Source organism: Gekko japonicus, unplaced genomic scaffold, assembly GCF_001447785.1.
Source record: "Gekko japonicus isolate JY-2015 unplaced genomic scaffold, Gekko_japonicus_V1.1 scaffold899, whole genome shotgun sequence".
Classification (NCBI taxonomy): Eukaryota; Metazoa; Chordata; class Lepidosauria; order Squamata; family Gekkonidae; genus Gekko; species Gekko japonicus.
The window spans coordinates 58,928-73,773 of record NW_015163113.1 but is presented as its reverse complement, the minus strand read 5'-3'; the positions used below and the strand labels follow the sequence as shown (position 1 = coordinate 73,773).

Here is a 14,846-nt window from a genome sequence, read left to right as displayed (position 1 = left end):
ACACATCTTTGGAGTTTTTCAGCAAAGTGCTTGCCTCCGTTTATTCTTAATAGGGTTGAGCAGCCTGGATTCGTTCTGGTTGGAAAGCCAGGGCTGAACTGAGGGGTCATGGGTGTGAGTTACTATGGTTATTGAGCAGCATCACCCGTAGTTTTGCTCTCATGGGCATTAAAGCACATAATAATGGATAGACAACAGTGGTTAAAGCAAGCAGGTAGGATTACTATGTCCTTTTGTCAGAAGTATATAATGTCTTGTAGTCAGTTTTAAAGACTTCTCAACCCCCCAAATCCACCCAGCAGCCGCCCGCTGAGTAATTTTGTATGCTTAATCTCTAGCCCTTCACTACAAGCTTTCTGCTAATTTGAGGCAAATGGGTATTTTTGACACTAAATAGGGCAGTAAGGAATCCGTGACCTAGAAAAACTCCATTCCGAGGCAGTGAGAGGAGAAAAATATTCTTTCAGCGGACTTTTGTAAGACCCTTTTGAATGACATAAAGTAGTTCTGACTCAACTGCACCAAGCTTCGCCTTAATGGTTTGCAAGCAAAAAAAAAAAACTTTTGCTGAACATCTTCCCTCCCCATACACACACATACACACACATTTACTTTAACTTCCCCCCATAAAACTTGTCACTTCAGATTGCCATCAGCCACCACAACAATAATCATTTCATGCTTATTGCTAATTGCAAGCACAGCTGAGGCCCAGCAGGGAGCTCCTTGCACAGTCCCAGGCCTTTATACCAGCCTCAATCTGTTGTATGGCACTTGTTCACACACAGGAGAAGGGGGAAAAAAGAAAGCTACCAGCAAAGGCAGAAAGAGGCAGAGTCACAGGTTTCTTGTAATCCCTCTGCTACCCTGCTGACAACCCAGCCCCGTAAGCATTCCTGGTTTTGTCCACCTCTTTACAAAAGCCGGGGTGACCTTAAGCTACTAGTATGTGGGCTTTTCTTTTTTTAAAAAAAAAATGAAGAATACAACTCCTTCAGGTGCATTAAGAAGCAGGGGCTGCATCTGGCTTATGAGATTCTGTTTGCAGCACCCCTGGAGTGAACTGTGGCTTCCTGTAACATGTAAAATATGAGTGTGAACTCCAGGTTCATGGCAAGAAACAGGAGGTCAGGCTCCCATTCAAATCCACCAAAAGGAAATGGGAGTTTGCAGATGTTCTGGTGGATGTGTAATGACACCACCTCCCTCGGAGCACAGGAACCCAGCACAGCTTTTCATAAAATGTGCCGTCGCTGCCATCCGTGTGTGTTACTTTGCAGATTTATTCATATCATTTTTTTTCTCCTCGCAGCTCGTACATTCAGAGACGAGCCTGCTCGTTGAGCAGTTTTACAGACCACTGGCATTTTGACAGGTTCCATAAAACAAACAAAAAAACCTCCCACCAACCCTTGAACAACCTAGGGGTTTTTTTATACTCTCTCAGGAGAGAAGCCCCCCCAAAAGCCCCAGCCTAGACTAAATAAAGCTGACTTGGACGAGGGGTGTATTGGACTCTTGTACAGCAGAAAGCTCTGTATGGATCTCACAACTGGGTATGGTGGTAAACTTTCTAAGTGGCCTCTTCAGCTATGCCCTTCATGGAAGCTTCTGCCATCACTGTAGGTGATAATGCTTGAAAACTGTGCTATTAAAAATTGGTTTGCTAAGTCCTGCATATCAAACTGTTCTGAAAGGCACATCTATAGAGGCAAGTTAAAAAGTTGGCGATCCTGCCACAGAGTGAGCACAAAAATCATTAGCCGGTGAAATAAGTAGGTCTGTAAAGCCACTCAAGAATGTACCATGTCATCTAGAGAAGTAAAGACTGTGTGTGTGTGTGTATTGTGTAGATAGCAGGAATAGGGAAAAGGCTATATTGAGAAAGTCTGGTTAGAATCCATTAGGATAGCCCCAATGTTAATTTTCTTCACCAAGATCCTGATTTAGACGTGTTGACAAAGCAGAGAGAAAGCTCAGAGTCTAAGGATCTGTAGACGGAAGAAGCCAAGAAAGAGCTAATACCTCTCAGACACTCTTGCCTGGAGTCCAAACATTTTGAAGGCAGGTCTTATTCTGAAGGTTACTTCCTCCAGGGACAGCTCCTTTGTGTGGGAAAGAAACCATACAAATTACACGTTAGTTGCCTCATGGGACAATAATACAAGCATCCTTTTCATTCCATGCAGACTTGGTGGGAAGCTATGATTGGCTCTGGCTTCCCAGAACTTGTACACTGCAATATACAGGCAGTACATGCACAGGTACAAACAGTTTGCACACTGTGTCCAATGCTCCCTCTAAGCTGTGGAGTCTTGTGAGCAAAATTCTGCTTTGTGAGCTACTGGCATTAAAGTTGTGAGCAAGCAGCTTGGCTATGGCATACGTTTGTTTGCTCTGGAGCCATCCTTCCTGAGCCAAGACAAAAATGTATGAGCTGGAGGCTAAAAAATGTGAGCTAGCTAACACTAACTCATCTTAAAAGGAACACTGACTGTGTCCAGCACTGGCACAAGAAATTCACAGAAAATTCATCTGATACCATCCTAAAGCAGCTAGAAATTTAGACTGAGCCCTGGAACACATGAAGCCGCCTTACACTAAATCTGAAGGACCAAGGGTCTAAGTCAGTATTTTCCACTCAGAGTGACAGCAGCTCTTCAGGGTCTCAGGCAGAGGTCTTCCACATCACCTACTACCTGGTCCTTTGAACTGGAGATACCGGGGATTGAACCTGGGGCCTTCCACATGCAAAGCAGTCACTCTTCCATTGAGACACAGGAGGCCCCCCCAACATATGACATCATAATACAGGAAAGGCTCTGAGCATTTGTCTTGACAATGAACTATCACAACACATTCCTACACACACACACACGAACCCATTTAGGCCCATTCACATATTACACAGCAAAAAAAACCTACCCACTGAGTGAACTCAACAGGTGCTACAGTCAATCTAACTAGTCAAGAGTACTTGACTATGATGCACATTTTCAAACACTTGTTTGTCACTTTCATACGTTAAAATTTTAGATTTACACATCTAAGATGTTAAATGTACACCTAAGAACCATAATGTATGAAGCGGTCTTCAGTTCTAAGAGAAGAAGGTGCAGAGAAGAGGGTGCAAGTTCATTGACAGGCCTAATTTTTAGAAAACAAATGTGTCACAATATTAATGGTGGCAAGAAAAACAGGGTTTTTAATTTTTTTAGCTGAAATCAATGAAAATGCTGGAGATTCAAAATGACTGAGAAACTCATTTGAGAGATCAGTATCCCACATTTCCTATCCTCTCTTTGCTTTATCAGCAGAGAATGCTTGTTTCAGATAAGCATGGGAATATATTTACGACGAAGTGAAGGCATTTGTTCTTTACTAAGGCAACAGACTGCAGCTCAGTTATAGAGCATCTGCTTTGTGCACATAAGGTTCCATGTTCAGTCTCTGGTTAGAGGCTCTTATGTAGTAGGTGTTGGGAAAGACCCTTCTTGCCTGGAGAGCCACCGTCAGGCAGAGTAGACAGCTCTCAGCAGCCTGATGGTCTGACTCAGTTTTTCATGCATTCAATTGCAATAGGGCTCCATGAACACAACCATACTGAAACAAAGCATCCTTTGTCTATGAAGCGAGGGGGACTTTGTGGATTGCCTACATACAGTTAAAAGGTCATTTAATGCTTTAAAAACCAGGGAAATTATCTGTTTTGGAGCTCAGAGTTTTTATAGCCCTTACAAACATTATTTTGTTAATTTGTTTACAAAATCTACGTCCCATCTTTCTGCCCTTACAAGGACCACCATGAATATTACAAAAGCTTCCAAACCTTTCCTATGCTGCTGCTACCTCTTTTTCTCACCAGTGTTGGCTATGAAGGCTTTGCAACTGCAGACACCTTGAGTGGGTGTCGTCACTGTGAAAAGACCAAAGTCAGGATGTTCATATTGCCTTATGCCTTCCCTGCTTGCCCAATAACCCCTGATCCTATGAACTGCAGCACTGCAGGCAGCAGATCGCAGGATGTAGCATGAAGGAACTACTTGTAGCATAAAGAAGACAACCTATCCCATGTACTGACACAGCATCACATGAGCTTCTCTGCCTTAACCGATAAGAGCCACAGAAGGCAATGCAACTTAAAATGACCTAAGCTGGCAATTACTGCTTTCAACAATCTTTATTTCACTGCTACATCTCAAAGCCATTTCATATTATCATGCACCCATATTGTACATGTTAGACAGTGTTACATATGTTTCCAAAACATGCCTTGAAACACACATGAGATATGAATACAGGTCACAGGGAACTCCTAATTGGCCATGGTCCCCTGTAGAATATGCCTTTGTAGGAAATCCTCTATCTTCCTGATGGAGCAGTGCTCAACCTGACTTATAACAGAGAAATTCTGAAAAAATGTTGCCACTGATGTCTGCAAGGTCTGAAGTTTTGTTAGCAAATAATTTTCTACTTGTGTGGAATAAGATCGAAGCCACAACCATAAGGACCCAGATACAAGCTCCTGGAAGCCCAGAGCATGAAAAATTCCCTGTTTGAAGTAGTCTTTCTTTAAGAATGTATAAGCCACTTTTCCACTTTAAAGAAAGGCCTCCAAAGCAAGACGTCTTAAAATCACACCAAAAACAAACAGTGGGCTAAAAACTAAATAAAACCAGCAGAACAGCAACCAAATTCCGAAAGACTTATATCAAGATATAAAACACCATTGCACAATATAAACATCAATCCATTTACATCCTGCAGAACAGTCTTTAACTGGTTCCGCAATGACCTACGGATCTGTTCAGGGACAATATTCCTTAAATGAGGTGCCCCCTCTAAAAAGGCTGCCTCTCTTGAGGTTTCCACTGCCTGACCGTGAAGGGAGGGGGGACTCTGTGAAGGCTTCTGATACAGATTTTAAAGACTAGGAAAGTTCATGTGGGAGGTGGTCCTTCAAGTGCTATATTGCCAACATATTTAGGACACTGAAGATCAAAAACAGGACTTAGTTTTTCTACAGTATGTATTATACTGATGGAGTCCCTTACACTCATCTGCCACTTACTTCGCTGCACATTTTCATGCAACAGATTTAACCGCTATAGTTAATAAATTAATTAATTTTGGCAAGGATCTCCTGTGTTCAAACTTGCAAAGCGTATGAGGTGATGAAGCGATATAAATAGTATTTCACTATGAACAGAGAAAAGCTTGGCTGTCTTTAAAAGTACCACTAGCCCATCTGAGCGGAATCCATTCAAACTAAATGCCGAAGAGCAGGAAAGCAAACACGGTAATCGCTTAATTCCTGAAAAATCTTTGTGGCCATGGGGCAACTCGCATCACTTTAGCTGTCCTTGGGACTGAAAAGGCCACAGGGTTACATGGGTGGAAAAGAACAAGTGGCATGTATTAAACAAGAGGTCCTCATTACCTTGGGATGCAAAGCCAAAATGATAAATATTTATGAGGCAGCCTGTGCCCAAAAGCCTCCGAGAGAAAGGGAACATTCTGTGTGTGACAGTCTGAAAAAAGGCAGAGCTGAGTAATTTAGAGTAAGTTACAGCATGAAAAACTCACCCTCCTGAATGGGTTTGCAAGTCTAATAAGAAAAGTTGAGAACTGCCGGACGACACAAGCTGTCACACCCCTACTCAGCTGCCCCAGGGATCCTGTTGCGAACTTGGCAGCCAAGGACGTTCTGCAGCACTCCTTAAAAAAAAAAAGGGAAATCCATGACTAGGTTTCACTAACTGATCTTGCCCCACTCTGGTGACAGGCCCTCTGTGTTTAAACAGGCAAGCAGAAATCTAGCCACGGAACCTTTCCCCCAGGAGGCAGGTGCTTCTCTTGCCGCTTTAAAGCCACAAGGAGGCCTGTCAGTAGAAAAGAGGCCGCAACCTTCAATCGATGGGTGTCAAAGTCAATATGAGTCCATGAACTTGTCTCATTTTCTTGCCACTGTGTGGTGTCAGCGAGCAAAAGTGGGTGCCAGATTAGATCTAAAAAGCAGGGGAGGAGGGCAAGCAGAGCTTCTGGCAGCAGAGGAAGACGTCCTTCAAACATCGCTTCTGACCTGCACTCCCCTTCAACAGCTGTTTTTCATACAACTGCTGCGGAAACATGTCAGAAGTGTCTCCGGCTATGGAGAAACATCTGGGGGGAGGGGAGTGTGAAGGAAAGGAGGTGGGCAGCAGAAGAGTTAAACACCTATCCCCTGCCTACTACTGCCCATGCAGGGATACAGGTTCTGAGACCAAGAACCACTACTAAGCTCCTGGTTTGGGTCCGCATAATAGAATGTGCAGATAGTGCAGGTACACATTATTCTTCCTTGGGAGTGGGTATGTGTAAATGTGCACTTGGCACAGACTGCATTTTTATTTTCTAGGCTCATTTTATTTTATTTTTTAAAAGAGCAGAATGGGTTGAGAGCTAAAACGTCTCCAGAATCTGGACACTTAGCTCCCATATTCCCAAATGCTATTTATGGCCATATAAGCTATGAGTCTGCAAACCTTCTCCCCACTGGAGACTTCCTGCCTTGCAGGGGTGGGAATCTGAACTTGGCACAGCTGCAAGTGAGATTGGTGGATGTGGAGCAAAACCTTCGCCCTCAAGGGCAACTGAGACTCAATAGTTGGAGATGAGATCATTTGCTCTGTGCCACTGCCATCTTTAAGAATTTGGAAGCCAAGACAATGATGACTGAATGGAACCAGCCAGTAGGTAGTTTCAGGGTCCCATATTCTGCCATTTGCAGTACATGGTGACTTCTGCAAACCATGCATGATGGATCAAAGTGGGGAGTTAAAATGATGCACTAAAAACAACACAAAAAGAAAAGCTCCATGAAAATTTAAAGGGGGGGGTCTTGCACTGATTCTTGACCAGGGCCCCGGTCACACGGCAAAGTTGCCACGGGAGAGGCATGGGAGTCCCGCAGATTTTCCGGGCACGATCTCACCCCAACATCTGGGAAGCACAGTGCTCCCGTGGCGAACTCGTGGCTCCCCGCCGAAGGTGCGGAGTTAAAAACTAGTACCTACGAGGTACTAGTTTCCTGAAACCGCGGGCCAAGGGTGGGTGTCTGATCGCATTCCCGGTGGACTTACATGGCATCCGGCGGCCGCTGCCGCTCGTCTCCGCAGGTTGCGCAACAGCGCCCAACAGCGCATGCGCACAAAGAGCGATTGCCAGTGTGATCGCGCCGCACGGCTTCTGTGCCGCGCTGCAGGATACCCATCTGATCGGCATTTCCCCCAAACCACGGGACCTCGACCAGGACGTGTGCTCGGGCAGCCCCGCGTTAGTTTCCTCCGGGGCATTTAGCCACGCCTCCCCACCGCAATATCTGGCCCATGTGACCAGGGCCGGGGCCCAGGTACAGAAACAACGTGTGCTAAGCTTTCATCTATGGGCCGGAAAACCCAAAAAATCAAGTCTGAGTGGAACTGAATGTGGATTTTGTTTGAACATGGCACATAATGTGCATGATGTCTGGCATGTTCCTTGGAAAACTCTCACTTCTCTTGCAGCAATGGTACACCAGCACCATGAATATGGTTTGCACCTGGCTGACAGACCGCATGGACCTTCAGCTTCACATCTATCAACTAAAAACCCTTATTAGGATAGTAAAGGTAAGTGTCTTCATATGCCATTTCATTTCTCAAACAAGGCACAAGAAGTTAAAGAAATGGTAACGAAAAAGCATAAAGTCAACCAAATGAGTCATCAGTGAAAGATTTATTAAACTATATCACTGTCATGGGCTGAAAGACCTTTATAACCAGGTCAGACCAATATGCTTGAAATAAGGAAGTACACATCAAAAATCTGAAGAAGTGAGCAGTGACTCATGAAAATTTATACCCTGCCACAAATTTTGTTAGTTACTGGACTCTTGCTCTTTTCTACTGCTACAGACAGACAGCATGGCTACTCATCTTGATCCATATCAAAAAATGTTTGCATTAATTTTGGATACAGATTTGGGGAGGGCATGCTTCCCGTTATCTTAAATTTTCAGGACTCTCCTTATCATTTTGTGATCCCCCCCCCCATTATTTTAAGGACCATTTTAGTAATTGCTCCCCCAATTCCTAAAGCCCCCTCCCCAGAGGCAGCAGGAGAAGGAGAAAGGGAGGAAGAGGAAGCTGGTCTCACCACACAGTTGTTGGTCAGCATCTCCCTCCCTTTAAATTTTAAAGGGCCATTGTTTGCTATGGGAAGACCTGGCCTCTCCCACAGAAAAGAATGGCCCTTAAAAATTCAAAGGGCGGGTGATGCCACCAAACAACTATTTGGAGAGACCAGCTTCCTCTCTCTTCCCCCCTCCTTGCTCCTGGAAAGTAGAAAGGGCAGGTCTACCACACACAGGCAATAATGCAACCAGACCAGGCCTACCCAACCAGCTGTTTGTCAGGGTCTCCAGTCCCTTTACATTTTAAAATGGCCCTTTAAAATGTTCTCCCTCTATCTCTATTGTGCCTCTCCATCCCCTTGCTTGATGCCTCTTTACTTTCTCTCCACAAAGTCCCCATGTAGTTCTGAACCTAAAAAAAATTAAACTGAGATGAGATTAGTACCTCTCCAAAGAGCTTGAAGCAAAACATTCCCTAAGTCAGCATGTCTCCTCTAAAGAAAGCATTAAAATAAAAGGTTTTCATAAGTGTTAAATATTGCCTGAGGGAGTGCAGCAAAACCCAAATATTCAAGCAGAATATGTCCAGAGCATTAATCGGTAAGCATGGATCCATGATTACTTTCTCTGGGCTACTGACATATCTGGCTTGCATAGACATTACTACTGAATAATTGAATTCCATAATCACACAACAGCACTATGTGTTTGATACTGTATGTGTGTATATATATACAGAGTACATTATGTATAAAAAGCAGATATATTTCAGTCATCCTCACACTGTTGCTTATGTTAATTAATATATTTTTCTTTGGATTTCACATTTGTAAAACTGATTTAAGGGGCAGTCTTTACTTTTTACTTCAAGTTTCCTTGACTGCAGTTACTGCGAGAAATGCAGATTAGAATAATTCATTTAGGTAACTGAAATAATTTCTTTCCAGTGGGTGTTCCCAGTCTTTTAGACGAGATTGCACAGGTGAAATAACATAACCTGAATGTAGCCTCTTTTCCATGTGCGTGTGCATATGTGTGTGTATTGGACACATGATAATTATTTCAGTGTGAAATCTCAGTGCCTTAAATGAAATAATAAGATCACAGGAGGAGGTAAATACATATTTGATCATTTTTGGTTCTCTGCAATGCTTTTTGCCGAAGAGGATTAAAACAGTAGAACTGTGAACTCTAAAAATCAAGTCATGAATAAATTACTAAAGGACCTTTTAATTTTCATAAATAAAAGCAATAGGTATCAGCACATTATTATTATGTGTTAGCTGGGGGGCACTGAAAAGCATGGCAGATGTCTTTTATGCTATTACCACTATGTAGCAGCTAAAAAAAAATTAACAATTTCTTTAGGCATACTAGCTATCTAAAACACTGTTAAACTGTTTCTTGGTGTTAAACGGCAAAAGAATTTTACTAATACTTGCATTTTTAACCTGCAGTTGTATTCTGTGACATCAAAAGGCTCTAAATTTAATCAAATACTAGTATTAATTGACAGTTTTCTAATTCACCTTTTGTGCAAGAAACAACCACTTATCTGTATTCAACTGCGGGTAGGATTATGCATTGCAAGACTAACATGGGACTTTCAGTCCTGAGTAGGTCTCATAATGACAGTGGAGAGAATGGGAGTGTGGGGGGGGCTGGCGGGTTAAAGCAGGGTTCCCCAGTGTCGTGCCCATGGGTACCGTGGTGCCCGCTAACACCTTTCCTGGCACCCATCAAGTGATTTTAGAAAGTGGATGGGGCCAGGTGGGGCTTTTTCCCAGCAGGGCTTCTGATTGGGCACTAGAGAGCTGATTGGCTGTGCCAATTTTTAAAAAGTTGCTTCGGCAACAGCTGCCACCAAAGCACAAGGATCTTCACTGTGTTACTGTATGTGTTCATTGTAAAAGGCAACCGGTTAAACAGAGCTTCTGCCTGAAATGTTGAAGAGTTACTATTAGATTTACTCCCTGACATTTCATGGTTGACTTTACTTCCTGCAGCAGCCATTTTCTAGTTGCACCCAGGGGTGTGTATTTGGCATAAACCGAGCCAAATAAATACCCGAAATATACCTTATCAGTATTTTTCACGTATCATGTAAGCCGAATATAGATCAGAGATCTGTATTCAGCTACCAATATAGCTGAGTCCAGAAAAAGCCAATTTTATTTGGTGTTAATTCAGGTTCGTTAAGTTATACCGAAACAAAGCTGCCAGCCATTTAAACCTAACATCTGACAGAGGGAACCGCCAGTCAGCGGTTCAGTTTAAATGCCTTCCCTTTCCTTCTAGCCATTAAACCTATCAGTTTCACTCCCCTCCATTTTACCATTTCACTCCCTTCCACTTCCAAGTGGAGGGGAGTGAAACTGAATAGTTTAATGGCTGTCAGGAGCCATTTCACTCCTTCCTTTCACTGCCCCCTGCTTGGAAGCAGGGGGCAGTGAAACAGAGGGGTTAAATGGCTGGAAGGCATTTCAGCCTGTCAGTGGGGTAGTGCGCTGTCCCCGCTGTTCAGCAGAAATGCCTTCCAGCCATTAGACTGGTCAGTTTCACTCCCCCCTTCTTGGAAGCCCAGGGGAGTGAAACTGACCAGTTTAATGGCTGGCAGGAAAGGGAAGGTATTTAAGCATGTCTTCCCCCTCTCTCTTTCCTTCCCCAGCTGCCTGGACACTTCCAGTGGTCAGTTTCACTCCCCTCCACTAGTCCCTTGTTAGGTTTAAATGGCCTAAACCTAACAGCTGACCAGCAGGGAGCGAAACTGACCAGTGGAAGTGGCTGGGTGGCTTGGGGAGGGAAGGGAAGGCATTTAAACATGCCTTCTCGCTCTCCCTGCCCTCCCCGTGGGTATAATAGACTCAAATACATTTGGAAATACCGAATATTTCCTGAGTTGGAATACTGTACTGGTATTTACTTATGTTATTTTGGTCTGATAGACACAAATCCAAAAAATACCCCCCAAAATTTTCTGACACACCCCTAGTTGCATCCACCACCCTGAGTCAGATTTCCAAAGATGCCTGTAGGTTTAAAAAGGTTGAGGTCACCTAAGTTAGAGGTTGTGCTTAGTTCTTCTTTCTCCATGTATCAGTTCTCCCCTACAAGTATCTCCAAGGTTATTTTTACACTAGTCTCCCCCACTGGAGCCCTGGGATCTGTCTTGGTGGGTAGAAAATGGCCTTCCAGAACATTTGCAGGGAGACTCAATAGCTGCAGACATCTCCTCTGCTTACTGATTCTGTCCCATAGACGCTTCCTTCCCCCCCCCTTCACATTCATATGACCTTGACAAAGGCAGGCTTGGGAAAATGCATATGCTGAGATAATGCGTTGTGCTACCCTATGTATCCTGTAAATACTGGACGAGACTGCTCATAGTGCCTTCAACCTCACGTAAGTGTCATTTCTTGCAATCCAACAAAGCTACTTGAACTCAGCACTAGAGCAAAGGTAAGTGACTTGAAGGGGCCCCCCCACCCCACCCCCTTCATTCTGAGTGCAGGCCACCGTCTCCTTGGTGTTTCTAGGCTCACAGACAAGTTTTGCCAAGTTCTTTGCATCATGTCTCAACGCATACAAGCAGTAGGGCCTTTAGACTGGTCCATCCTCTTTGGTACCAAATACAAAGAAAGAGTATGGAGCACCCTGATCACAAAGTCCTGGGGAAAGCTAGACAGATCCATGGTGGCTAGCAATTCTTCTAGCCAAGGGCGAAGACTGAGGTAATATAAAAGGAACGCTTGAAGTACATTCTTCATCCACACAGCACATCCAGTTCCACACTTAAAATTGTCAAACAAGCATAGCAACAAAATGGAATGCTAGCTCAAGCTCTCAGTCTGTCCATTCCCACCCTCTAGTTCGCATGCTCTTTATTTATTTACTTCTTGTTGCTGGGTAAGAGATAAACCGCCCCTACAGGATGGCTGAAAAGGGAGACAGCAGTGCTGCTTCTGTGTCAGACACTTGTTGGGTGGAGGGGTTGCTTAGCTAATTTCCCCCCGCCAGAGAAGCAGGAGGCAGCAATGAGTGAGTGGATGGGGGAGAAATGGCAAGGCTGACCATCTGAGCCAGCACTCCGTTCACTGACATGTTCTTCTGTTAGAACAGTCACAACTCTGGGAAGAACCCACCAGAGTTTTTTCATATGCTACACCCGTCTTTCACCCAAATATAATTATATCAGATAATGCAGGTCAGGAGAGGCAAAGAGAAAAGAAGATAAAACAGAATATGTCGAGGCAAACCGGGATCTGAATGACGATTTGCAAGCTAAACCTTGGGTTTCACAAACTAACCATAATTAAAATAAACCATCTGGCCCTACCCACTTTCTAAAAAATACTTGGTAGGTGCCATGAAAGTTGTTTGGTGCACCTATGGGCACCTAGCTGAGGACCTCTAAGTTAGAGGATCTGAGTATATTTTGTGTGTTTCTGCCATCTATAACTGTATATATTGTCATGTATTTCTTAAACTGGTAATGAGTACCTCCTTGTTATGTAATAAAATACCATGTTCCAAATAGCTTCCACATCAGTCATTTGTGTACAGGGTTTCTCCTCCTGCTAGGGATGTTCACACTGAAGGCTTCTTCTGCATGTGTATGTCTTTAACTGGATTGACCCATTAGCTATTTTTACTGATAAAATGTTTTATCACTTTCTGTTAAAAGGACCTGGATTCAGAGCCCCTCAGTTCTTTCCCACTTCCCTACAGACAAATGGCACTAAACCAAGTATCTATTAAAAAGACAAGACTTGACTTCTGAGTCCCATGTCTACTTGTATTCAATGCTCCCTCTAAGCTGTGGAGTCCTGTGAGCAAAATTCTACTTTGTGATCTACTGGCATTAAAGTTGTGAGGGAGCAATTTGGCTACTGCATAAATTAGTTTGCTCTGGAGCCATCCTTCCTGAGCAAAGACAAAAATGTGTGAGCCAGAGGATAAAAAACTGTGAGCCAACGCAGCTTAGAGGGAACACTGCTTGTATTCAGCACAATGTTATGTTCTTCAAAGTATTTACCACTGATTTTACCAGCCAATGAGTTGAAAATCATGACCAGTGCAATCCTAAACAGAGTTATACCCTTCTAAATCAACTGAAGTCAACTGGCTTAGAAGGGTGTAGCTCAGGGGTGTCAAACATGTGGCCTAGGGGCCAGATCAATACCTTGGAGGGATGCAATCCAGCGTGCAAGGCCTTGGCTGTTTCCTGCTTCCTTTTCCAGTTCTGCTGCCGCTGCTACATCACAGCTTACTTTACCAGACTCTCTTAATCACACAGGAGAGATAGGTAGGCAAGCCTCTCCTGTGCGATTGAGAGAGTCTGGTAAAGCACTGGCTGAGGCTCCTCCCCCTTCTCCTCCCAGGGGAAGAGAGGAAACCAGCGAAAGCTCACTTCCTGGCCAATCGTATACAGGAGACAAATGGAAGCCTTTCTTTCCTTCCACTGGCTGATGCTCCTCCCTGAAGGGAGGCAAGGAGGGAGGGAACAAGGGAGAGATTGCTTTGCTGGGCTGCCTCAACTGCACGGCAGAAATACCAGGCATCTTTAAGACCAACAAAGTTTTGTTTAAGGTATGAGCTTTTGTGTGCCTTGCTACAGTATGTGTGTATTCTGTTGGGATCCTTATGCTGTGTGTGTGTTTTGTTGGGCTCCTTATTCCAGGGCTCTCCTGGGTGCAATTGAGTTCCCTCCCCCTTTTCACTGTGTTCATGCCCTCATGATCCAGTCTTTCTCAGTAAAAAAACAATGTGAAAGTTAATTGTGTTTGTCTGTGTCCTTTATAAAGTTTATATCTCCACTACCTGACATTACATTTTATGACACACATGGCCCAGCCCAACAAGGTCTCAGTTATGTCAGATCCAGCCCTCATAACAAATGAGTTCGACACCCCTGGTATAGCTCTTTTTAGGATTGCACAGAAAGATAAAGTCCAATTTGTGACAAGGGGAAATCCTAGAAATGGGTTTGGTGATACTAATCCAAATTTTATTTCCTTTCTTAACACCTACCCCTCTTCCCCACAACATGAACATCTCTCCCCCCCCCTCAGAAAACATTCAGAGATTTTCGATTGCAAGGAGTTCTGGATTCTACCCTGAACAGCAAAACCTATGAAACAGTGCGAAACCGACTGACTGTAGAAGAAGCCACGGCCTCAGTAAGTGAAGGAGGAGGGCTTCAAGGGATCACCATGAAAGACAGCGATGAAGAAGATGAAGAGGATGATTAGCCCCCTCGTCTCCCCCTCTCAACTTGGATGTAGCCTGGAAACCAGTGCATGTATCTAGTCTGTTATTCAGTTAGCCACATTAGGACATTTTCTGTCAGCTCTAAATGCCCATGGAAAGTCTCCCAATACAATTGCCATTTTAGCTGTGTGGTACTTAAGATTTAGCACCTCTGTTTCGACTCATTGAGTTTCCCTAATTTCATATCTATATGTTCATAAGCAATATGGAACACCATTGTTTAAAAACTGTTAATGGAAAAAAATCTGCATAGAAAACATGCTAGGTGTGTCCCTGTTATAATTAAAGTATAAATGATGCTTCATTAATGTACTGTATATACATTGATGGTAAATTGTTGTGAAGACAAGTGAAACAAGTACTTTCATATCTTTGTTTCTCTCCTGTGGATGCCAGCTGCTTCAGAAACAGAGCGAGGTGGCTA

At 43.8% G+C, this 14,846-nt stretch overlaps 1 protein-coding gene across 4 annotated transcripts in view; it reads left to right on the top strand.

The window, feature by feature from the left end:
- CADPS (Ca++-dependent secretion activator) overlaps positions 1-14,562 on the top strand; it is a 517,458-nt gene extending 502,896 nt beyond the window's left edge. For all 4 annotated transcript variants that reach the window (XM_015406842.1, XM_015406839.1, XM_015406838.1 and 1 more), the window contains 2 exons: positions 7,545-7,649; positions 14,224-14,562. In XM_015406842.1, coding sequence (XP_015262328.1) covers positions 7,545-7,649; positions 14,224-14,403 — 285 coding nt within the window. In that variant the 3' untranslated portion in view covers positions 14,404-14,562. The remainder of the gene's footprint in view (positions 1-7,544; positions 7,650-14,223) is intronic.
- Positions 14,563-14,846: the final 284 nt, after the last annotated feature.